Genomic DNA, 26,117 nt, shown 5'->3' with positions numbered 1-26,117 from the left:
ACAAAATCTTGTATTTAAATTTTTTTTGACTTTCATCCATTAAAGAAAAATTCCTAGAAAATGAAATAAGTCAAAGAAAATGAATTAAGTCTAAGTATTTTGAAGGCTCATATGAAACCTATTGCCACATTGTCCTCCAGAACAATTGTGCCAGTTTTATTAGTTTACTAGAAAAAATGGGTTCTGTTTTTATATATTGTATTTTGATCTCAAGTGAACACTTTATTAGCTATGTATAGTTTTCCTTCTTGTGAATTATTTGTCTCCTTTGCCGTATCATCTTTTTGATTCTTAGTGGGGATTTTTTCTTTTTCCTTTTTTAGTTTTTTCTAGTTTTCTTAGTATAGATGAACAACTCCTTATAGCTTAAAATTTTTAGTGCTTTATTCTACTTGATGTAAAAACTTACCAGTTTGTTTTGGTTTTTTATTTTGTTTGTGATGGTTTTTTAACATTCAGATGTTTTGAAATTTTTGTGTTATCAGATTTATTAATCTTTCACTGACATTTTCTATTTTTGTTTTATGCATACTGAGTTCTTACATTGGGGTCTTCAATTGTCCTTTTTTAAAAAATATATTAACTATTTAAAAATAAATTGTACCCTACTTTCCATATTATTTTTTATTTATGATTAAAATGTTTCTAAACATTTGGATGCTGATCCCTATTGTTTTAAATTGGCTACCATCTTATATCACCAGATAGTTACTTTCTGGGGTATTTATTATAATGTAACATTTTTCTTCATTAATCCTTGAAGAATTACACTCTTAAAATCTTGTCAGCTTATGCATTGATGTATCCATAGCAACAGCTGCTGGAACATCATTGGGATGGAAGGTATTGTTGCCAAAAAAAAGTTAGAGTTCCAATTTTAACTAGTCTCTCATGTCTATATCACAACTTTCTTACCTGTCTCTGGTTAGATTTCTTGCATTCTCCATTTTTTCAGATTTCACCAGATTCTACACTTGTCCACCTATTGTCCGCCCTCTCAGCCTGTTAAAACAACTGTTTTAACAGCCTGTTAAAACCTTTCATTTCCTCCTATTCTTTTATCTCAAACAAAGTAGAATCCTTCTTCTTATGTATCATTCTTATCCATGTTCCTGACTCCATCCCATTTGCTTTCATTATCTGAGATATTTATTGCTGGTCCAGGACAGTAAGTTGATTTTCTGTTTTTTGATAATAGTTTTGGCAGCTAGGCCTGTTGCTCACAATGTTTTATAATTGAGATGTGATAGTATTGGAAATGTTTCTTTTTATGAGAATTGAGCATATATTAATACATATTCTTATATATTCTAAATATTACTTTTTCATATTTTTTATATTTCGTTATCAATGATCTGCAAAATGTTACTTATATATGTATTTCAGATTATCAACATCCAAGAAATAGAATCATCCATGCATGCACTCCTTTTAAAACAAGCTATGACCTTTATGAAACGCAGGCAAGATGAATTAAAACACGAATCAACGTATTTACAACAGTTATCATGTTAGTGTTTTTCATATTCAATATGATTTATTATTCATTAAGCTAAATTATCCGAAGAATAAAAATATTTTTTTCCTGTATAAGAAATGATTTTTGTGTATTTTCCCACTAACCTTTACCCACCCACTTCCAAAAATCCAAAACATTTAGGAGTAGGGTTTTAAAATGTTTTAAATTAAGGGTAAGACCAAAACATAAATATTATAACTTAAAGTTATTTAGTATTTGAGACAAAATATTTACAAAGCCATTTAATGTATGTTTTAAGTTCACATAAATCTATAGATTCTGTTAGAGATCTAACTTTATTGTTTTCATAGCCCTTCCACTGGTTGCTTCTGGTGAGTTTCAGTATAGATGTATTATAAGAGCTCTATTATAAGATTTGGATGCTTCCTTTTATTTTCACACTAGTTTCAGAGATGTCTTCCTTTGATTAAAGTGCTATCAGAACATAGTAAAAGAGATGAGACCATAACCAAGTAGCTAATAAAAGCAAAGGCAAAGTGACTTTCAACCACATGACATTTAGTGGGTCAGTACATATTAAAATAAATAATATGAATAAAATACAGCAGTTCCCCCCAATCTACAGTTTTGCTTTCCCTGGTTTCAGTCACCCGAGGTCAACAGTGGTCCAAAAATAGGTAATAAGGTAAAAGGTAATAGATATTTTGAAAGGGAGACCACATTCATATAACTTATATTACAGTATATTGTTGTAATTTTTTTATTACTGCTACTCTCATACAGTGCCTAATGTATAGATTAAACTTTATCATAGGAATGTATATATAGGAAAAAACATAATATATATAGGACTTGGTACTATCCATGGTTTCAGGCGTTCCGTGGTGGTCTTGGGACATATCCACTGTGGACTACTGTATTAGTAATGCAAATATTTCTAGCATTTGGCTATGGAGAAAACTGATGAAAATATGCAATTTAAGCATATTATGTGTGTGTGTTTATATATACATGTATTAATATGTATATACATATTATATATGGAACATATATATATTGGAACAAGGCTTGCATGTCTGATTTCCTCAAACCCAATATTACCTTGTACTTTTGCAGGGGGGGATTTCAAACTTTTATATAGAAACAGCCAAAAAAATGTTTGCTTTACTGTGTGTGTATACATGTATTAATATGTATATACATCCATGCTATTACCTTTATTTTCAAAGTGTTTCACTTTTTTTTATTTTCAAAATGTTTCACTTTTTTCTTTAGAGAATTTATAGTACAAAATCAATTTTATTTGTTAACAGGCAAAGAAGAGACATCAACAAATGGAAGTTTGGCTGTAGATGAAAAAACTCAATGGATTTTAGAAGAGATTGAATCTCGAAGGTAGGTATATAAAGTGAAGACTTGAAGCATCATTGAGCAAGTACTTTTTACTACTTAAAAATAATTAACCATATGATATAATTAACCACACCTGACATACAGTATTAACTTATAAAAATAATGTATAATAAAACCAAAATTTAGTTAAGCAGTCTTTGACTGCTTTCAAGACACACTGGTATGTTTAGATCAGTTGAAAGAAATGGGTAAAATGATATTTTTATCATGTTAGGAATTGCTCGTGACTAGAAGCTGGTCCTAATTATATTGTTACCCCCTCTTCAGAATCTGATCAGCCCATGGGAATGTCCTAAGTAGAAATGTCTTGGCCGAGCACCGTGGCTCACACCTATAATCCTAGCACTATGGAAGGCCAAGGCGGGAGGACTACTTGAGCTCAGGAATTGGAGACCACCCTAAGCAGGAGTGAGACCCCATCTCTACTAAAAGTAGAAAAAATTAGCTGGGCATTGTGGCACACGCTTGTAGTCCCAGCTACTCAGGAGGCTGAGGCAGGAGGATTGCTTGAGCTTAGGAGTTTGAGATGGCACGTTAGCCCAGATGACAGAGCAAGACTCTGTCTCAAAAAAAGGAAAAAAGTCTTATGAGAAAAAAGAGGGAGAACCACCAACTCAAACTAATGAAGCTATAAAACTGTCAAAAATATTAATTGTGCTAATATATATTTCTGGCCATTTTAAGCAAATGGTACAATTACTTCTCTTTGTTTAAAAATCATCTATTATCATCAAGAGCTATTTGCTTTTCATTTATTTTTGATTTGTTGCAAAATATAGAACACAAAGAAGACAAGCAAGGGTGCTTTCTGGGAATTGCAACCATCAGGAAGGGACATCTAGTGATGATGAATTATCTTCAGCAGAGATGACTGACTTCCAAAAAAGCCAAGGTCAGTTACCAACTTTCCAATATGTTTGAAGTATTGAAATGGTGAGAATGCTTGCTATTATTGCCCTTAAATACATAAGCTATATGAAACAATTTGGAAAATTCAGGAAAAATGGAAAATTTTTTCTCCTTTTAAAACTCTTTTCCTACCTCTGGAAAAATGGAAATAAAAGAAGGAGAAGAGTATTGTGAGTATTCTTGCATCTTTATAGTATTTTTCACTCAGCTTTTGTCCTATTACAAATATGAATAGTTTCATTTCTGTACCACATACTTCCTATATTACCATTTTTAATTTGAAACAATTTAGCAAAACCATTTTTAACATTATAAGGTAAAATGTGTATAGTTGAAAGATTCTAGCTTCTGGAGTTAAGTAGACTTGGGTTCAAAGACCCACTTTATTCTGTGTGATCTTAGACATATTCCTTGATCTAATATCGATGTTGTTCTTTTGTTTGTACATAAGCAGGCTTTACCTGTATTGTAGGGAAGATAGTTATGAAGAAGGGAATGAGATTAGTGTATTTATAATATATTGGCAAACAGCAGAGGCTCGAGATTTTATTAGTGTTGATGTTGTTAGGCTTGTGGCTAAAGTGATAATTTTTTTAATAAAAATGAATTTATATGTTAATACCAAAGGAAAGTTTTGAGCTCAATTGATTACAATCATGGGTGACTATTTACAAGAAGCAAGCTTAAAATTCACAAACTTAAAATGTATAATATAAAGAATCTCATTTTGTTTACAGATGACATTTTACAGAATCAGAAGAAAGTTTTTGAAGATGTGCATGATGATTTTTGTAACATCCAGAATATTTTGTTGAAATTTCAGCAATGGCGAGAAAAGTTTCCTGATTCCTATTATGAAGCTTTCATTGGCTTATGCATACCAAAGCTTTTAAATCCCCTAATACGAGTTCAGTTGATTCACTGGAATCCTCTTAAGGTATTTATGATTAACATGCAAGAAATTATCCTTATCACATTAGTTACTTCAATTTCTTTGCTATCAGGTTAACTGTTAAATACCTAGAGTTGGAGCTGAAGTTTAGAGCTTTGGGACAATAGTCTGGAAATGTATACTTTAAGCTACATACTTCTTTTCTTGGCTCTGACTTGATTTTTAAGGCCGAGCAGCACTAAATATCAGTAAAGCAAACATTTTTTTGGCTGTTTCTATATAAAAGTTTGAAATCCCCCCTGCAAAAGTACAAGGTAATACTGGGTTTGAGGAAATTAGACATGCAAGCCTTGTTCCAAGAGTTCTAGAGTTGGAGAGGACATATTGGGAAGAGTTAGTCAGTGTTGCATTCAGGGGGAATTTAAGTGAGGCTTTGAAGAATATATAGGATTAACAGGAGGAGACAGAAAGGGAAAAGTGTTTGGTAAGGTATAAAAAAAAGAAAATTAGGAGCTAGAGATTACACTGATGTTCAGATCTGGAATTCAAAGATATGAACTCAACAACTGCCTACTGTGTGATGGGATCTTTAGCTAAACTACATAAAAATTACACATTCATGCTTGTGAGAATTGAAAGGACCAGAAGTAAACTTTGCATGAGGTGAATAAATTTTTATAAACAAATTCCATGACTATTTCAAGTGCCTAACAAGTGTTTATTTTGCTCCTAGCAGAGTACTTGCCATGTGGTAGGTTCTAAAGGTTCTGGCATACTCTGCTATAGTGCTGATAAAAAAAAAAAAATAAATAAAAAAAATAAAGGTTCTGGCACATAGTAGGCAGTTGCTGAGTGTTTGTTGCATGAATGAATGCATGAAATGCAGCTTCTTGGTATTATATATTGCTTAGACAACATGTCATAGTCTTATAACGTTGCCTAGCCTTAGTGGTCTAGTCCTATATATACAGTGTTAAAATATGGAATTGTTCTTTGATCCTTGGAAAAGGACTGGTGATTATTTAAAAAGTTAATAACTATTTTTAAATATGCTTAAAATTTTATTTATAACTTTTATAATTTCATTTGTAAGCTGGATTCCATAGATTTAAAACAGATGCCATGGTTCACATCTGTAGAAGAATTTATGGAAGATTCAAAAAAGGAAGATAGTTCAGATAAAAAAATCTTGTCTGCTATCATCAACAAAACAGTTATCCCCCGACTTACAGGTACTGCTTCATAATCTTGATAGAATTAAATTATTTTTTGACAGAGTATAAGGTAATTAATTTCTGTTATATTCACGTGTATTTTTTTCAGAAGTTTTTGAAACAGGGAATGTCATATGCAGTAAAAATCAATAAATGCCAAATTTAAGCTGGTTTAAAAAAATGCTTATTTTGGGGGGGGGATTGTGGGAAGCAGGTAAATACACACTTAACAGATACAGGGCATGCTGTCTTGGTGATGGGCACACTTAGAACTTTCACTCAACTGCACAAAAGCAAATCATGTACCCAAAACGTATGTACCCTCCTAATATTCTGAAATTTAAAAGAATAGGAATTTTTATAAAATGCTTGTTTGCTCAAGTGCTGCCAAACTGCTCATAGTCTGAGCCTTTACTATTTGTGACATTACTGCTGCATCTGCGACACTTCAGTTGTTTGCTAGCAGCACAGTTCCACCCATACTACACACGTCTCTTTCTTTCCCTTAACATCTCTTATTGTTTCTTCTCTGTGTGTGTATTGTATCCAAACACATATGATTAAACAGTTCTACAAATAAGTGTCTTTATGAGAATACTGGCGGGGTTCCTATAGTGATTGGATTCTGCAACTATTTCAAAGTGTCACCAACATCTTTGCTAATGGATTGGTTGTGGGGCAAGAGAGAAAGAGAAGGATCAAGAATGATTCTATGGTTTTTGGCCTGAGCAACTACAAGGACAGAGTTGCCATCTTCTGAAAGGGAAATGACTAAGGAATGCTTAAGCTCAGAGTGGGGAAGTATGTCAGGAGCTCAGTCTGGGACAGGTTGAGTTTGAGATGCCTGTAATTAAGTGGAAATGTCAAGTAGATTGTTGAATAAATGAGTCTTAAAGGTGGAGGTCTACTTAGGGCTATAAATTTGGAATTTATCACCATATTGATGGTACTTAAAGCCATAAAACTGACTTTAAATACTAAGTGAGTGAATGTGAATAGGAAAGAGAAGGTAAGTGACCTGAATCCTGTGGTAATGCAGCAAAGAGGTAACACACAGCCAGCGAAGACCAGAGAGCTAGGCAGGAAACCAGGAGTGTGTTATTCTGCAAGCCAAGTAAAGAAAGTGTTTCTAGAAAGAAAGAATGATCTACTGTTGGTGGGATTAGAATCAGCCATTGGAGTTGGCTATGTGAATACCATCTGTTTAGGAAGAATGGTGAGTGAGAAGGCCTAATTGAAGGGAATTTAAGAACAAATGGGAAGAGAGAAATTGGAGATAGAAGTTTAAACATTATTTTGAGGGATTTAGTTGTAAAAGGTAGGAAAGAAATGGGGCAGTACTGGAGGGAGAAGTAGGGTTAAGAGGGGGATTATTTTTAATACAAAAGAAGTAATTGTAGGCTGATGGGAAAGACCCAGGAGAAGTAATGACAATACCAAAGTGCAAGGACAGAATTCCATGAGCAGGATCTTAGAGTAAGTAGGAGGGGTTGGGATCTTGTGCACAAATAAAGGGTTGGCCTTAACAGGGAGCACGGGTGTTTCATCCATACAAATAGGGCACAGAGGCAGGTGGCTGTGCAGGTGCTGTGGTAGGATCTTGTAGAGCTTCTCTTCTGAATGCTTCTATTTTGTTATCAAGTCATGAAGTAAAGTATTCAACTGAAAGAGACAGCAAGCAAGGGAGGAGAAAAAAGAAAGTAAGAAGTAATCTGGCCAGGTGGAGCAGCTCACACCTGCAATCCTAGCACTCTGGGAGGCCAAGGCAGGAGGATCGCTTGGGGTCAGGAGTTCGAGATCAGCCTGAGCAAGAGCAAGACCCCATCTCTACCAAAAATAGAAAAATTAGCAGGGTGTGGTGGTGTGTACCTGTAGTACCAGCTACTCGGGAGGCTGAGTCAGGAGGATCACTTGAGCCCACAAGTTTCAGGTTACAGTGAGCTGTAGTGATGCCACTGCACTCTACCTGGGGTGATAGAGTGAAACTCTATCAAAAAAAAAAAAAAAGAAATCACCTAGAAGAGTAAAATCTATCAACTGAGAGTGAGAGCAAGGAGGAGAAAGAAGGTATGAAATACTCATCTAGGCAAGAGAGAGTAAAAGGACCAGGGAGAGAGAATATGATTGCTGGGCAGCATTAAAGGCTCGCCTTGAGTTTTATGACAATCAGTGTGATTTTTTTTTTTTCTAGCCACATTTTAGCTGCATGGTTCTAGGCACAGACGTGGTGACAAAGTGAATTTAGCCAGGGTTGTGGTTTAGCCAGGTGAGTTCAGCAAAACCTAAGAAGGACAAAGAAATTGAGGATGTATGCAAATAATTAATGATTGGTCATGGATTTAAAACCCAATGAGGAGCGAAGTAGTCTTTGCTGAAGGCCTCAGTTATTTGTGTATGTGTGGCAAAACAATCCAGTAAATATATTGTGTACCACTGAAATGTTTGTTTCAGACTTTGTAGAATTCATTTGGGATCCCTTGTCAACCTCACAGACAACAAGTTTAATAACGCACTGCAGAGTGATTCTTGAAGAACATTCCACTTGTGAAAATGAAGTTAGTAAAAGCAAACAGGTAATGATTTCTGGAATTATGAAATTTCTTGATTTATTTGAAAATCAATATAATTTTATTATAAATCTTTGTTTATAGAAGATGCAGAAATAATTGTCAGGAAACTAGGGAAAATATATATTTACTTCTGATTTATAGAAGCTAGGATTGGCCATTTTTCCTCTTTATAATTATAAGACGAAAGAATATACATTGATACTTTGAAATGCTATAACAGGATTGGTAATCATTATTAATTAAAGTATACACATACATGTAATGTGACAGATTATCACTCTCATTCATATTGGCTTATTTCTGTCTCTCCAATGATCTGATTTCTGTTCTCATGGCCTAGACAACCATCTCTCAGGATTGTGAATGTACATTGGCCCTGCAGAGATGCACAGGCATAAATGCATTACTGCAAATTCATTTCTTCCAGAACAAAAAAAACAAAACAAAACTCATTACCTTTGTTCTTTGGGCAAAAATCTAGTGGCATTGTGGCCTTATTACAATGAAGGTTTCAAAATTAGGCTAACATTCATTATATTAACTAGCTATTTGTAATCTCTTAAAAGTACGGGTCTCTTTAAAGATTTAAAGTTTGGTGAGACAGATCTTAATTTTACAGTGATCGAGAATTGAGTTTATGAAACATATGATATATTGAGGTACTTTTTACAGAGGCCTTGCTGAGAGTCTATTGAATCTCACTTTCTTTGTGGTATTCTGTTTTTTATTCTTTTGTTGAAGAGATTGTTTTATTCTCATGCAGATATGTGATAAACTAATTTTATGTTGAGCTTTAGGAAATTAAAGGAGGGATTGACAGACTGAAGAGCAACCAGACTAGAATGACTGCAGTGGTTGAAAAGCAGGGAGGCATGTTATATTCATATTTTGAATGCCATTGAATTTTAGCACTTCTAATTGTGATCATGAAGGAGGAAAGCTATAAGAAGTGAAAGGGAAAAGAGCAATACTAGCATGATTCTGCCTTCAAGAAGTGTGTAATCTTAGAGGAAGTAAGATGTACATAAACTATAATTTAAAACAGGAAGTGAGAAGTGGAAGAAGTAGGGAAGACAGGAAATACCTAATTCCTGCTATGTACTATTCTGTTGGGTCTTGAACCTTTGTCATCTCACTTCATCCCAGCAGCCCTATAAAATATGGGTGATAGCCTCATTTTATGAAGAAAATGAATCTCGAAAGCTTGTTCACAATAAACCATGAATTAGAACTAGGTTTTGAATCTTGGTTAGTCTGAGTCTAAAGCCCAAGTTTGCCTTACCACATTGCCTCCCCATGAGCTGCACAGATAAAGTGCTATGAAACTTTGAGAAAGAGAGGTTGCTTTCAGCAGTGAAGACTAGGAAATAATTTATGTTAGAGGTGGAAATTGAGCTGAGACTTGAAGGAAAGGATAGTATTTGAATATGGGGCAACTGTTAGAGCAAAGATATTTCCTACTTAGCTACAAAGGATAAAAACACAAGGAAAATATATTTAAAAACCATTGCAGGAATTAGATTGACTTAAAAGATGTGCGTGGAGACGGTGTTTATATTCAAAAAAGGAGTAGACTTATTTTGTGTTATTACAGAGCATAGAACTAGGATTAGTAGGTAAATGCTTCAGGAAGCAGATACGTAATCCTGTATTTGTGCCATGTAATTATAACCTAAATATAAATAGTACTCTACCAATTATTAAATACTTTCTCATTGTCTCACTTGATCCTCATAACCCTGTGAAATGTGTTGATTTTAATTGCATTTTACTGATGATGAAGCTGGGGCCGAGAAGGGCTAAGTCACTTGCAAAAGACCACTTGAGTACTAAGTGGCAGCCCTGGCACTTTATAATCACTAAAACCTTTCACTATTGTTACAGATTCACTTGTGAAGTTTTTATGCTGGAAATTTTTTATTCTGAAATCCCTCCATTATGAATGTAGAAAATGGGTTCTTTCCATTAGTAGGTGGCTAGATTACATCAGGGTTTTTCAGTCTCTGCACCCTAGACCAAATTAGGGTGGGGAACCCATGGCCTTGGGGCCACATACGGCCTTCTGGATCCTTGAGTGCAGCCTTTTGACTGAATCCAGACTTCACAGAACAAATCCATTTATTACAAGGAGTTCTGTAAAGTTTGGACTCAGTCAAGGGGTCTCACTTGGGGATGTGGAGGGCGACATTGTGGCCTTGAGGCTGCAGTTTCCTACCCCTGTCGGGCCTCTGTCTGCTTAGACACTGGTAGCACTCCCCGGTTTTGACAACCTAAAATGTCTCTACACATTGTAAGATATTCCCTGGAGATGGCAAAATGACTCCTGGTGGGGAATCACTGGACTACATAATATAGTTTGCCACGAGACCCTTGTATTCTTTCTAGTGACAGATGAGAATGAGAACAGTTTTGAAGAATGGAGTCAGACAGCATAGTTATTTTCAAAGTAAAGAGCAAATGCATTCTGTAAGCTAATGCATGGTGAGAATAGTTTTCATTTTGTTTAAAGTTCTAAAATAAATTATTACAGAAGTGGATTATGAACACTTAAAAACAGAAAGCAGTGATTACCATGATCAGTCATTAATAGGATTTCTAAATACAAATGACACTTAACATTGTTTTCCAAGCAAATTCTCCCATATTATCTAGTTTACTTTCACTGATAAATAAGGTTACCTACTGTATAGATATGGTACAGTAGAAAGTGTATTTAATGCGTTATGACTGTTCTTGTAGATTAAATGAGGAAATATAAGCTTGCAGTGGTATAGTTAGATACATAGAAACTAGTGGAGTGTACCTAAAGAATTCTGACCAGCAGGGCTCTGGCTGCCTAAGGGGCGTCTGTAAGTATTAGGTATCTTCTCAGCTTTGCCCTATTCGATATTTTTACTGAACTGGATAAAGATGTAAAATACATGCTAATAAAATTTGTCAATGACAAAAAGCTAAGGAATTCTATCATTTACCTATGAATAGTAGAATTAGAATCCAAAAGGATCTCAAAAGATTGGAGAAAATGGACTGATACTCAAAGATAAAATGTAAAAGGAATACACCTACTCTTGTGCTTAAAATTTTAATGCACAAATAAAAGATGGGAGAGACACAGGTTTGCAGCAGCATAGGTAAGGCAGAGAGATGATAATCAGTAAACCCAGCATGAGTCAACAGTGTCATTTGTGTAACTGAAAAACTAATGGGAGTTTATCCTACTAGATGTGTTCTGAGTAAAATTGGTGTGTATGTGCTCTACCCCACAGATTAGACTTTTCTGGAAACATTGTGTTAATTCTGGATGTAAGCATATTAAGTGGAGAGTGCCTTAACATGGTATGGAAAAGAGAAGATGCAGAAGAGTGTGATATCATTCTCAAAATCTGAAGAATTGTCATATGGAGGGGAGGATTAGATTTATTCTGTATGATCCCAAGAAGTAAACTAAGACCAATGAGTGGAAGCTGTAGGAGAGAGAAGTTGGCTAACTCTCATTGTTAACTGAAATCTGATAGTCAAAAGCTGTCCGAAGTTGTGGGAAGCCTCAAGAGATTGGGATTCCCTATCACTGAATGTTTTTAGGTGTAGGTGATTGGCTAGCTAGTAGAGATGTGAAAATGAATCTCACCATCAGTTGGGTGTTCAGATAGATTGGTGATTTTCAAACTTCTTTTTTTTTATCAGCAGAACCTATTTCAATTAAATCTTACACAACCCAGCACACATACGTACAAAAACAAAATTGCTTCTGCTGTAGCAAGCACCTATCTTCATTTTTCCCTGACCACCCTGACATCTGCCCAAGCCACCCTGAAATTACCTCCTTGGATATACACAGCAGCATTAAAAACCACCAACTAGTGTATATAAGTGCCTCTTCAAAGGTGTTTTAAAGCATAAATATAAATACAGAGAACTGTGTGTGCATATGTGTGAGTCTGAACATGCAGTTCAGAATGTTTATGGTAACTACTGTTTAGAGAACCTTTTTTCCACCAAATATATGGTGTTATCTTAAAACTTAGAAAAGCTGATGAACTCATAGTTTTAAAATATGTGAATTGTTTTGTTTTAATCTGTGTATTTGGAAATAATTTCAAACTTACAGAAAAGTTTCGTGAATAAGAGCCCATATGCCCTTCATCCAGATTCACTTATTGTTAATATTTTGTCCATTTGTTTTCCCGTTTCATATCTATACACACAATACTTTTCTCTTGAACACATTGAGAATAAGGTGCATATTTGCTAAGAATAAGGATATTCTGTTGCATAACCATAGTATAGTTAGCAATTTCAGTAAATTTATCTACACCTGATCTACCTTCCATATGCCTTGTTTATCAGTTGACTCAATAAGGTCCATTATAGCACTACTTTAGAGAACTGTTTTAAGAAACAAAATTTAAACAATATGGAAATATTTGTCAAAGTTGGCATTCAAAATTATTAAAATTAAATGAAAAAATCAAAACATAGCTTTCTTTTCTAGAACAGACACATAACTCAGTAATTTCTGGGTGCTGTGGTATGTACGTATATTCCTAGCTACTCACGAGGCTGAGGTGGAGGATTGCTTAAGCCCAGGAGTTCAAGACCAGCCTGGGAAACATAGATCCTGTATTAAAAAAAAAAAATTTACGTAAGCCTCAGATACTATTTGTTAGAGATATTGTCTAGAAAATTATCTTTTTTTCTTTTAACAGAATTCACAATGTTTAAGAAATGGTATAAAACACAGGTTTTGTTTGTTTTTAATGTTAATTAAATATTGCTATATGGCCACTTGAGGAATACATTATAGATAATCCAGTAGAAAAAGAAACAGGACTTCAGTATACTTTTCATGAAAAAATATGCTTGGTCGAATTCTATATTTATGCCTAATTTAATTAGTATAGAGTATGTAACAGCTTAATTTGTCTACATATATTGTCATTGACTTAAAAAATATACTCTAGTGTGAAGTATCCCATTTTTATCTTTCAAATATGGATTCTGCTGATACATGAAAAAATATTTTAAACTCCCATTATCTTTTCATCCTAATAGAAGGACTGATACCATTATAGGTTATTTTCATCCAGTTTTTTTCCAAGGTTATAACCCTATTATTAGACAAGTGAATTTGTATCCTTCTTCGCTTAACATTATCTTATTACATATTTACATTTATATATTACTATAGTCTTCATAAACTTTAGGTAATTAATATTTCCATACAGTAGGTGGATATAAGATGACGCCCTTAAAATTCCCTATGATTGAATAGTTTGGTTGTTTCTAATTTTTGATATACAAACAAAATGAATTTGCTGTGTCAAAGGACACAGACAAAGCAACAAAGGGCCCATAGCTAGAGTATATCAAAGGCTTCTACAAATCAATAAAAAGACAGAACCTAATTAAAAAAAAAATAGAAACATAAACAAGCAGTTTAATTAGGTACTTTGCAGAAGGGGCTTGCCAAATGGCAAATAAGAATATGAGAAAATGCCCAACATCACATCACATAACAGGGAAATGAAAATTGAAACAACACAGTGAAATATGACTGCATACCCACCAGATTTGCAAATGTTAAAAAACAAAAAAATACCAAGTTTTGATAAGCATGTGAAGAAACAGGATTTCTTTCAACAGCTTGTGTTCCTATTCTAGAAAACAGTTTGGTATTTTGTATAATACATGGGTGAACATACAGACGTGAGCTATATTCCAGCAATTCCATTCCTGTCTGTAGACCCATTAGAAATGTATGCCCATGCATACTAAAAGATATATATGAGAACTTCTATAGCAGCATTATTTGTAATAGCCCCCAAACTAGAAACCATCTAAGTGTTCCATCAGTGGTATTCATGTAACAAAATACTATACAGCAATGAAAATGATCCAACTACATTCAGCCATATACAACATGGATGAATAAGGTACAAGAAAATGCAGTTGATAGTTATTTTAACAGCTGATTCTGTATGTAAAAATTTGTGGAAATTATATTTTTGGTAAATATATTTCTACCTATGACTATAACTGACACTTTGGAAATTTTTAAATAATAGGATTTACTTAAATCCATTGTTTCAAGAATGAAGAAGGCAATAGAAGATGATGTTTTTATTCCTCTTTATCCAAAGAGGTAAGAGCTATTAATTTCTAGATTGTTTGAAATAGCTAATCATGGAATACAGATTTAAGAATATAATACAAAAGAAACTACATTAAGTGTTTTTAAAACATGCATACACATTCTATGAATGCAAGATGCAAATTAAGATTTCAGCAATTATTTTTTGCCACCTAATATATCCCATACATTATGCTTGGCACTAGGACACAGTATTTTTTTTTTTTTTAGTGTATCTTAGGAACATGAGAGGTGGTAAAAAGGAACATAGAGTGGTAAAAAGCACAGATTCTAGAGCCCACATCCACCATGAGTAGATACTTGACCTTGGGCCTTTCTATGCATCAGTTTCCTCATCTATAAAATGGGGTAGTGCCTACTCACATGACGATAGGGAGATGGAGAGTGCTCAGAATAGAACAGTGTGTAGCACAGAGGAAGCGCACAGCATAAGGTCTGGAACATTACTAAGAGACCAGAAACTGCAACTGTAATTCTGTATTCACTTTAGATTATGAAGCAAGTAGTGTTTGATCATGGTCATACATTTACTTAGAAGACATCAGTTAATAGTAATGATTCATGAACTGTAGCAATCCAGTGAGTACTCACAGGGTGAAAGAGCTTTGAGTGGGGGAAAAAGGAACCTCAGGGCTTTCTAAGTTATTTTGAGTCATGAGGAGATATAAAAATTCTGCCCTAGTAAAGTATGTTCTGTAATGTTTTAGATAAGTAATATTCACATGGTTAAAAGTATGGATGTAGTTTATTCATTCATCTATTTATATTTAAAATGAAAAGTTTTTCTTGCTCCCACCCCTGACCTCCATCCACTCAGTTTTTGCCATTCCCCTGTATACACATACATGCTTCCAGTAGTAATCACTGTTAGTAATTTTTGCTCATAGTTCCATAATTTCTTCATGCAAATAGAAGTCAGTACTTAGGTATGCTGTAATCTTATTTCCCCCTCCTTTCTACTGCAAAGGAAGTATAGTGCAAACAGTTGTAACGCGCTTTGTACCCTTTTTTACATCTTTAAGATCTTTTCATGTCATCAACCATATCAATAGTTACCTCATTCTTTTTTAAGCTGCACATTATGCCATCATGTAGATGTGCTATGACCGATGGGCATGTGAACAGCAAAATATTGCCAACAGTGGTGTTGTAAATAATCTCATAGACACTGAGTTCTGTATACATGCACAGTATATCTATAAGAGGCATTCTCAGAAATGGGATTGTTTGGGTCAGAGCGTGCATGCATTTGTAACCATCAGAGCATCTCTGTTTATATTCCATTAAGGTTTAGTTTGGTTGGCTAAAAGAAAATTTGTTTTTAAAAAATCTAGTGCTGAAAGAATAACGTGTCTTTACATTTCTTCCTTTTGTTTCAAATTAGTGCTATAGAAAACAAAACATCGCCACATTCAAAGTTCCAAGAAAGACAGTTCTGGTCAGGTCTAAAGGTAAGCAAAAACTACAAAAATAAAATCCAGATTTTTTTTTAAACCAGTTTACTATAGAACAAACAACAGCAAACTTCTTCTGTAAGGACCAAATAGTAAATATTTTAGACTTTGCAAGTTATATAGTTTCTGTTGAACTACTCAACTCTGCCACTGTAGCACAAAAGTAGTCATAGAAAATAGGTAAACAAATGAACATGGCTATGTTTTCGATTAAACTTTACTTTTGGAGATACTGAAATTTGAATGTCATGTAATTTTCATGTTACAAAATATTTTTTTAACAGTTTTTAAGTGTCATTTAAAAATTTTAAAACCATTTTTAGCTCACAGACCCTACAAAAACAGGCAGCAGGCTGGATTTAAGCCACAGGCCATAGTTGGCTAACCAGTGGTCTAAAAGATAAAAGTTATTGCTAAGTCAGTGAATGTAGGGATAGGAAGGAGAAGATGGGTTCAAATGATGTTTAAGTTGAGCATTGAAATAACTAATAATAGCTAATTAATTACATGTGAGGCATGTGGGCCATAGCCATGTTTGAGTTTGACAACTTGGTGTAGCTTATGGCATTCTTTAGGGACATTGTAGGGAATATAGGAAGAAGAAAAGGTTTGAAAGGGAAGATAAGATCTGTTTTGGAACTATCGAGTTGAAGGTATCTGTGAGAGAAATAGAGACATAGAAGACTAAGAAGTAGTTGGATATTTAAGCCTGAATTTCTGGAGACAGATCTGAGCTGGAAATGTGGGAGTTAGCTACATGTAGGCAGTATTTGGAGCCATGGTCATGAATGACAAGCTCTGAGAAGATTACATGAAGCATGAGAAGAAAGCTAAGGGAATACTTACAGAAGAGGCAGGGCAGAGAAAGTAGAGGCAAAGTAGTTCAAAGAAACTTCAGAATGAATTGTGAGCCTTAGAAGGGTCACAAGAGAGTGGCCTCAAGGAAGCAAAATGAAAGATTTTCAAGAATGAAGAAGAGTATTAAATGCCACCAAAGAGAATGAGGAGAAAGACTGAAAATGTTTATTGGATTTGACTATTAGAAGGACATGAATAACCCCAGCAAGAATAGTTTCAATAGGGTGAATTAATATTTATGATTTGGTTGAGTCAGGAAAAGGCTTTCTAGGAAGACAGAGCAACATCAATAATGACATAAAATGTGAAAAGGCATCACATGAAATACAGTACTGGAAAGAAAGTAGGAAATACCATAAAATTCATAGAAAGATCTAGATGTAGTAGAGGGAAAGCCAACGTATATTTATCTTTTTAGAAGTTATTATGGGTACTTTACCCAAGTTATCTACAGACTGATAGGTTTGAAGATAATTTTATTTTGTATATCAGACCAATGAAGCTCTCAGCATTGATTGACTTCTCAAGATCACACATAGGTAACAGTGGCACTAACTTTGACAGCCCTTTATGAATCCCGGGGTCTGGTGATCTTATACTCAGTAGCCCCAGGCTCTGAGAGAGAATGAGTTGGGGAAGATTATTGTTTTGGAAAGGTTCCAGTGAAGTTATTTGAGACAGATTTGGAGGTGAAACAAAAATAAGATGGAGTCAAAGTCATCGAGACAGAAAGCAGAATGATGGTACCATGGCTGTGGAAGGGGAGAATGGGAGTTAGTGTGTAATGGGATGAGGGGGCAGAGTTTTAGTTTTGCAAGATGAAAAGGGTCCTGGAAATTGTTGCACAACAATGGGAATGCAATTAACATATTACTGTACACTTAAAAATGATTAAGATGATAAATTTTATGTTATACATGTTTTACCACAATTGAGAAAAAACAACAAAATCAAAAACACTCATATTTTCTTCAAAACAATTCAGACCCTTTGCACTTCAAAAGATACCCGCCAGAGACTATTTACAAAACATATCTTATAAAGAACTTGTATCCAAATAGTTATTACTTTAAATAAGATGAAATCAATTAAAAATGGGCAAAAGATTTGAATAGATATGTTTTCAAAAGAATATATATTAAAAAAAATAAGATGAGCAAATACATGGAAGTTGGAAAAAATCAGGTATTTATTCAGAGATGTCCTATTCTAAAATTGACAGTTCCAACAGGGCTAATTGTAGTAAGTTTGACCAACTCTTTATTTTTTTTTTTTTTTAGTTCAAACCCTTCCACAGTATGACCAACTCTTTATGTTTCTTAGAGACTATTACAGTTTCTCTTTCAAGAAAAAAGTGCATATTTATTTGGTATTTTATTTTAGCTCTTCAGCAACATTCTTCTTTGGAATGGACTCCTCTCAGATGACACCTTGCAAGAATTAGGACTAGGGAAGCTGCTAAATCGTTACCTTATCATAGCTCTTCATAATGCCATACCTGGGCCAGATGTTGTTAAAAAGTGTAAACAGGTAAGTTGTGTAAGAACTGATTCTAATCTTATTTTTAAAAATTTAGCTGTTAAAATCTGTTTTGTAGCAAAAATAATTAAAATTGTGACACTTACATAAAAATAGACAAATCAATTTAACAAATTAGAAACCCAGAACTGCTCCTCTATATTTAAGTAATAGTATACTGGTTTAAAATATCACCAGTAGGGAAAGGAAAAATTATTTAATAAATGATGTTCAAACAACTGTCTGTTTACAAAAAGAATTTTAGATCCTCACTTCTTACTATCTGTCAATATAAATTTCAAGTGAAATAAAAATTAAATGTAAAAAGAAATCTATATGATATACTAAGATGATAAATGAATGTATGTGAGAGTGAGGGAGTCCTTTCTAAACTTAAAGGCAAAAGAAGATATGATGCAAAAAAGTAAAAGATTTGACAAAAATGTAAAACTTCAGTAGATAAAAAAATAAATAAATAAGCCAAAAAGGTTAATTGGTCATTATTAAAACTGGGGGATTAAAACTGAGTTCACTATACTATTCCTTCTACTGTTGTTTAATACCTATATTAAATAAAAAAGCTTTTGACAAATCAGTAAATAATTCAAATGTTCTGATTAAAAATGGCCCAAACACGTGACAATGGTCATGTCACCAAAAAACGTTGAGTAAGCCAGATATGGTGGCTCACGCCTGTAATCCTAGCTTGTCGTGAGGCTGAGGTGGAAGGATCACTTGAAGCCAGGAGTTCTAGACCATCCTGAGCATGACAAGACCTCTTCTCTACCAAAAATAGAAAAATTAGCTGGGCGTGGCATGGCTGTAGTCCCAGCTACTCAGGGTTGAGGCAGGAAGATCACTTGAGCTCAGGGGTTTGAGGTTGCTGTGGGCTATGATGATGCCTCTGCACTCTAGCATGGACAACAGAGCAAGACCCTGTCTCAAAAAAACTTTTTTAAAAAAAGAATAAGCAAAGAATAACCTTGAAACGTGGAAATAATTAACAATACTAATCATCAGAAATGCAAATTATTTTATAAGAAAGATATTTATTTTACCAGTAGTGTTGGCAAGCATTTTTTGGCTGGTGTTTTAATTATAATTCCCAGTGTCACATAAGCACAGAGAAATAACAGTGCTATCATTCCCGGGGTACCATTCACCTAGAATGTTCGATATGGTAGTTCTGGAAGACAAGTCTTCTGCACTGGTGAAAGGAGGGATACAGCAGCTCTTTTGAAGAATATTTTGGCATGATGGTTACAAAACTTTTAAAGTTGATATGCTTTGACTTAGCCAAACTAAATCTTCTAGAAATTTATCCTAAGTCAAAACTCAGATGCACATATAGATTTTAAGATAAAAGAATATTGTTGTAGCATCATTTATAATAGAAGAGAGTTGGAAACACCCTAAATGTCCCAAAAAGCATTATGGTCTATTCATAAGATAAAACTTATATTGTTGAAGAATTTTAAGAATATAGGAAAATACATGTTTTATAATATGATTTTAAAAATAAACAACACATGAAACTTTATATATCAGTTCTTAGCCAACTATGATTTTTCTGGCTATAGTTTTTATATTATGCAGTTTTAAACATACATCAAAAATGTAAGTCATCATCCATGTTATGTTGTTAAACTGTCCCCTTTGATCATAATTGTCTACTATTAAGTAGAGAAAAGGAAATATATTTACACAGTATTCTCCCCACAACATATGGTTAGAAAACCTGGCCAACAAAATATTACTTTAAGTCCTCAGATCATTATGGAACAACTACATAGCTCAATGAGAATTTTGAGACTTATAATGCAAAATAAGAGGAAAGCAAGTGCAAATGACATTAAATTCCAAGCCATTAAGGCTGGTTTTAAAGAGTTTAACATTCATCATTGGATGGGAGGGGGGAGGAGGGGATGGGTATATACATACATAATTTATGAGTGTGATGCACACCATCTGGGGGATGGACACTCTTGAAGCTCTGACTGGGGGCGGGGGGCAAGGGCAACATACGTAATCTAAACATTTGTACCCCTATAATATGCTGAAATAAAAAAAAGTTTGTGCAACAAAACCTGTAAGACCTGCCTTAGGCAATTGATATTTCTGTTTTTTTCTGAATAATTTAAATGGTGATTAAGGAATAAAGTCTTTTTCTATTATTTTATAATACATATTTGGTATGTTTTTCCCCCCCAAACTCTCTACTTTCTATAAATATTGATCCTGACCTTACCAACTGTAATATAACCTATTTGATTGTCCAGAAATTTCTTTTAATAGTGATATCAGGTTCTCCTTCCTCCTTTTCTCTTTTTTCTTTTTTCCTTCTTTCTGCTATGAGGAATCTTTTAGTTTTGTTTTTTTTTTAATTTTTTTTAACATTTTTCTGTTTTTATCAAAACTTCCCCCCAAATCTTATATTATTCTTAGGATGATGATGAAGATAAAATATTATTTTTTCTCCCTAAAATTGAATGTACCTACATTGACTCACTTGGCTGCCATGGACATTTAAAACACTATATTAAATTGGTGGAAGATCAAAACCATAATTAAGCTTTCATTCTATGTATCTTAGTAAAATCACCCATTTGATTCCTTAACTCTAATTTGTTTATATAGATAATATGCCCATTTTCTATATGAAAAAATAATGTATTTTATAGTTGTGTTTACTAAAACTGTCTTGTATCTAGATGTTTCTAGGTTTTGTAAATTATATTTTGTGCAGGTTTGAGGGCTCAGGCATACAAGAATATAGAAAGAATGACAGTATGTTGAGGTGTGTTCATAATAGTCTATTTTTCATTCTTAGCATTGAAGAATAGATTTTTTTAAATGTATGTAACCTTTGAAAAAAGGAAATTTTAAACAATTTTTATTTAACCATAAACTGTAAAGTGGGGAGACTAATGTTCAACTTGCAGTATCACTATGAGATTATGTTAGTAATAGTCCTTAGATAACTGTCGTTATTGTAAACCAGCCATGTGTTTTGATTAACAGATAACAGCATGTCTACCAGAAAAATGGTTTGAAAATTCTGCCATGAGGACATCTATTCCCCAGCTAGAAAACTTCATTCAGTTTTTATTGCAGTCTGCACATAAATTATCTAGAAGTGAATTCAGGTAATGCATATTTCATTTTCAACTCCATAAGCATAGTTCAAGGATTCTGTATTTTCTCAGCAATTTTTACAAAGATTAGTATTTTTACTATACTTTAAAATCTTTGTTGAGCCTTTGTGATAGAGTTACTGGATATTTTTATAGTTACTTTTGGGATGGTCATGCATGTTCATGTTTTAAAATGTAAATGTCTTCCAAAATAAGCACTTCTGGAAAACTAACATAAACACAGGGCAATTTAGAATTAAAACTGTAAATGTAAAACTTTTATTAAGCATTTTTAAAATGTGTTTTAATTTTCGTGGTCATTTTTAAAGACTCAACACTTGTGCTAGATAAAAGACTGCAGCCTGGTATTACCCAACAGTAACTAGATCTCCATTTTGAATGTATCATTCACCACACGAGATGTTTAGGGACATAAATACAGTGGTGGTCTTGTAAACCACCTCTCCAAAAATAAAAAACAAAAAAGCCTAGATTTGTAGCATTTGCTAATGTCCATGGTGTAAATACTCCCACCGTGGCTTCCACCATAATGTCCCCTACAAGCTGGTAGCAGCACAGCACTACTAAAATTTCTGATTATGTAAATTTACTCTATTCCTTTCTACTTTTTACAGTAATTAACATTGACATTTTTCAGAATACATCCACTAATAGCCTGTATTTGAACTTGATAATTAAGTAGAGAAGGCAGCATCTCTCTGTATCTTATGCTACTTTAGATATTGGCTAATAAGGTAAACTCTTGTTTTAGATTTATGAGGATGATTAGGCCTGAATTGACCACTGTGCCCTCATACGTTACATTTTAAAGAGGGGAAATGCTTTCTTCTTTTGTCTTTCAGGGATGAAGTTAAAGAAATAATTCTTATTCTGGTGAAAATAAAAGCTTTGAATCAAGCAGAATCTTTCATAGAAGAATATCACCTAGACCATCTTAAATCACTGATTAAAGAAGTTTGAGGAAACTTTATAGAAAAGTGCTAAAATGAGAGTTTAATATAATTACACTCAGTTCCTTTGCTTGAATAAAAACCTGTTGCCTCTTCTTTATTCCCTGTAATGGGAAAAATGCAGGATTCCACTCCTCCATTCCCTCTATGCTTTCCCTTCTGGTATCATGAAAGGCTGCCTTGATTCTGTGATGTTTGCAGGAATTAAATGCATAGGAACAATAAGAGTTCAGTGTGTTTCCCTTAGAAAGAAGGGAGCTGGAGAAACCTTGCTTATAGCTGTTTTGGCTTAGCAGAGCATGTTACTTACTAAGTCTTCTGTCCTGAACTGTAAAAATGTCTTTTAGTTCTCTTTATTTTTAACTACCTTTATTTAAAAATAAATGTGGAAATCTTAACTGGAATGAATTATTTTTTAAGTATTCAACAAGGCATTTTTAAGAAGTTTGATAACTGTCAAATTGTCCTTTAGAAATCTGTACCAATTCATTGTACCGATGCAAGTGTAAGAGAATGCCAATGTATACCCACCAACAATGAGTATTATCATTTTTAAACTCATTGCAAATTTGGTAGGTAAAAAGAATCTTATTTTAATTGTTTATTTTGTTTTGGCTATTAGAGAGTGAACATATGTTGGTTTTGGCCATATGTAATTAGTTTGAAATATCGATCTTTTTCTTATGGACTTTAAGACCTTTATATTTTAAAGATACTGATCTTTTTGCCTGTGCTCTGTGGCAAATACTTTTCCTTGTTTGCCGCTTCTTTTAATTTTGTGTATGATGTTTTTTAGTATGTTAAGTCACTACTTGTGAGCAAGTTACTGCTCATGTTTTTTGACACTGGTGGTAGTGGTTATATTAAATACTCAGAATGTGATTCATTTTCGGATAAAATATTTATCTAATTAAAGAAGTCTGGGGAAGGGTAATTTAATTATAAAGAAATTAAGAAAATTTTTTAAAGCGAGAGTTTACTAGTAATTTTTTTAAGTCTATTTGCTAAATAACTCAAAGGTAACTGAAATATGTTTTGCAAATTCTTGCCCAAAAGATAATTGGAAAACATTAATTATAGGATTTTAATGTGTGGACTACTTTTATGTCACCCCTACTTTTGAACCTGCATATAATTTAACAGTTGGGTGTGTTTTTCTACTGCAGTGAAGACTTGTGATTAGCTGGTGTAAAGGATTTTTTAATATGAACTGCATAAATTATACAAGAATAGAATCTCATCTAAAAAATCCAAACCATTGTTGAAAAGCATTTAGCATTCTCCACACTATTGTCCCCAGAGGTAATAGCTGTTTTCATTTTAATGTTATCCTTTTAGACCTTTTTGCTATTTTGTAAAAGTGTGTGTGTATATGTAAAGCTTTGTTTTTTACATAAATGATATTTTATTGCAGATGAAGTTTGTAGATTTTTTTTTACTATTAAAATACACATATGGAAATTATCTTCTGACTTTCGGAGTTTTAATTAAAGTTATATTTTTAAGTTGGGCAAAGAGAATTTCCTTGCTTTTTGTAGAATGGAAATAGAGGAAAGGCTTTCAAAACTACAAATTGACCAACTACTATAATTTTCTATAAAATTTCACCATACCTGGAGTTTGAACCTCAAAGTTTTTATCTGTCATGCATTATAATTCAAAAATTTTTGTGAAACTTACATAATTTTCAATGCAAAATTCTTTTTTTCCCTATTACTATGAAATGAATAGAATGAAGGGGATGAACATAACTAGCAAGAACAAAACAATTAGTTGGCAAATAATCTCACATCTTAATTCTTTCCCTGGATTTTTTTCAGCTTTTTGTTTACATAAAGAAATACACAGAATCAGATTACTTAAAAAAATTTTTTTTTCATGATTGAAAAACCATTTCAAAACAATTGATTTTTTCATTTCTTAGGTCCTTGACAAAATGATACTTAAGTAGATGGCTCCTAAGAAATACCATATGTGATACAAAATCTGAAAAATAGAAGAAACAGACCAATATGCCTCATGAACAAAGAAATAAAAATCCTAAAAATATTAGCAAATTAAACCCAGCAATGTATTTAAAGATGATGATAATACATCATGACCAAACAGGACTTATTCCAGGAAGACAAGGTTGGTTTAACATTTGAAAGTCAATCAGTGCAATCACTCATGAACAGAATAAAGGAAAAAACCCACATCTCAATGACTGCAGAACTAGTCATCTCAATTATTACAGAAAAACTGTTTCACTAAATTCAGCATCCCCTCACACTATAAAAACTCAGCGAACTAGGAATATAAATTCCTCAATCTGATATAGGGAATCTGTGAAAAAAATCTATACCTAATATCATACTTGTGAAATACTAAAGCAAGGATGTCTGCTCTTACCATTTCTGTTCAACTTTCTTCTTGAGGACATAGCCTTACATACTGTCAGTCAAGAAAAAGTCATAAACATTGAAACACAAGGATTAAGATAGTCAGTAGTCACAAATGATATGAGTGTTCATACAGAAAATCTTATGGAGTCTAGAAAAAAAAATGAATTTAGCAAAATCTTAAGAATCAATGCCAGGACATGCTAGTGATGATCTGATTAGAAACTTAAATTTTAGAAACAATTAACATTTTCAATAGCAGCAATAACATCAAATACCTTGTAACAGGCCTGGTGCAGTGGCTCACACCTGTAATCCTAGCACTCTGGAAGGCCAAGGCGGGCAGATTGCTCAAGGTCAGGAGTTCGAAACCAGTCTGAGCAAGAGCGAGACCCTGTCTCTACTAAAAATAGAAAGAAATGAATTGGCCAACTAAAAATATATAGAAAAAATTAGCCAGGCATGGTGGCACATGCCTATAGTCCCAGCTACTCAGGAGGCTGAGGCAGGAGGATTGCCTAAGCCCAGAAGTTTGAGGTTGCTGTGAGCTAGGCTGATGCCATGGCACTCTAGCCCGCACAACAGAGTGAGACTCTGTCTCAAAAAAAAACCTTGCAACAATTCTATATAAAGATCTGTAGGTCTAGATCTGAAAGAGGAAAAAACGATAATGCAGAATAAAAATTTAATAAATTAAAAAAGATGTGGAAGACCTCTGCACTGAAAAGACAAAACGGTTACAGAGAAAAATTAAATGGCCTAAATAGAGGGAGATACATGGCATGTTCATGAATTAGAAAACTCAGTTTTGGTTAAGATGTCTGTTTTTCCTAATCTAATTTATAGATTTAATGCAATCACTATCAATATTCCATTAGGCTATTTTTTTTTTAAGTAGACTACCTAATTTTAAATTTTCTGTGGAAGTACAAAGACCTTAAAATATAATAGCTAAAGCAATCTTGAAAAGGAACAAGTTGGAAGGATGGCACTATCTGATTTCAAGACTTACTATAAAGCCATGGTAACAGTGTGGTATTAAGAATAGATTAATATATCAGTGGAATAAAATAAAGTCCAGGAAATAGACCTACATGTATATAATTTTTGACTGAGGTGCCAATTTAATTCAATGGAGAAAGGAAAAGTATAACAATATTGGTAAAACATCT

At 33.6% G+C, this 26,117-nt stretch overlaps 1 protein-coding gene across 1 annotated transcript in view; it reads left to right on the top strand.

Annotated features, from left to right (window-relative positions):
- GCFC2 (GC-rich sequence DNA-binding factor 2) overlaps positions 1–23,432 on the top strand; it is a 42,111-nt gene extending 18,679 nt beyond the window's left edge. The window contains exons 7-17 of the mRNA XM_012757339.2: positions 1,387–1,510; positions 2,794–2,875; positions 3,673–3,785; positions 4,540–4,739; positions 5,788–5,926; positions 8,360–8,481; positions 14,544–14,620; positions 16,014–16,080; positions 18,325–18,471; positions 21,481–21,605; positions 22,457–23,432. Of these exons, the coding sequence (XP_012612793.2) occupies positions 1,387–1,510; positions 2,794–2,875; positions 3,673–3,785; positions 4,540–4,739; positions 5,788–5,926; positions 8,360–8,481; positions 14,544–14,620; positions 16,014–16,080; positions 18,325–18,471; positions 21,481–21,605; positions 22,457–22,574 (1,314 nt within the window). The 3' untranslated portion in view covers positions 22,575–23,432. The remainder of the gene's footprint in view (positions 1–1,386; positions 1,511–2,793; positions 2,876–3,672; positions 3,786–4,539; positions 4,740–5,787; positions 5,927–8,359; positions 8,482–14,543; positions 14,621–16,013; positions 16,081–18,324; positions 18,472–21,480; positions 21,606–22,456) is intronic.
- The last annotated feature ends 2,685 nt before the right edge of the window (positions 23,433–26,117 follow it).

The sequence above is a fragment of the Microcebus murinus genome, chromosome 3, assembly GCF_040939455.1.
Source record: "Microcebus murinus isolate Inina chromosome 3, M.murinus_Inina_mat1.0, whole genome shotgun sequence".
Taxonomy (NCBI): Eukaryota; Metazoa; Chordata; class Mammalia; order Primates; family Cheirogaleidae; genus Microcebus; species Microcebus murinus.
This window is presented reverse-complemented; position numbering and strand designations above follow the sequence as displayed.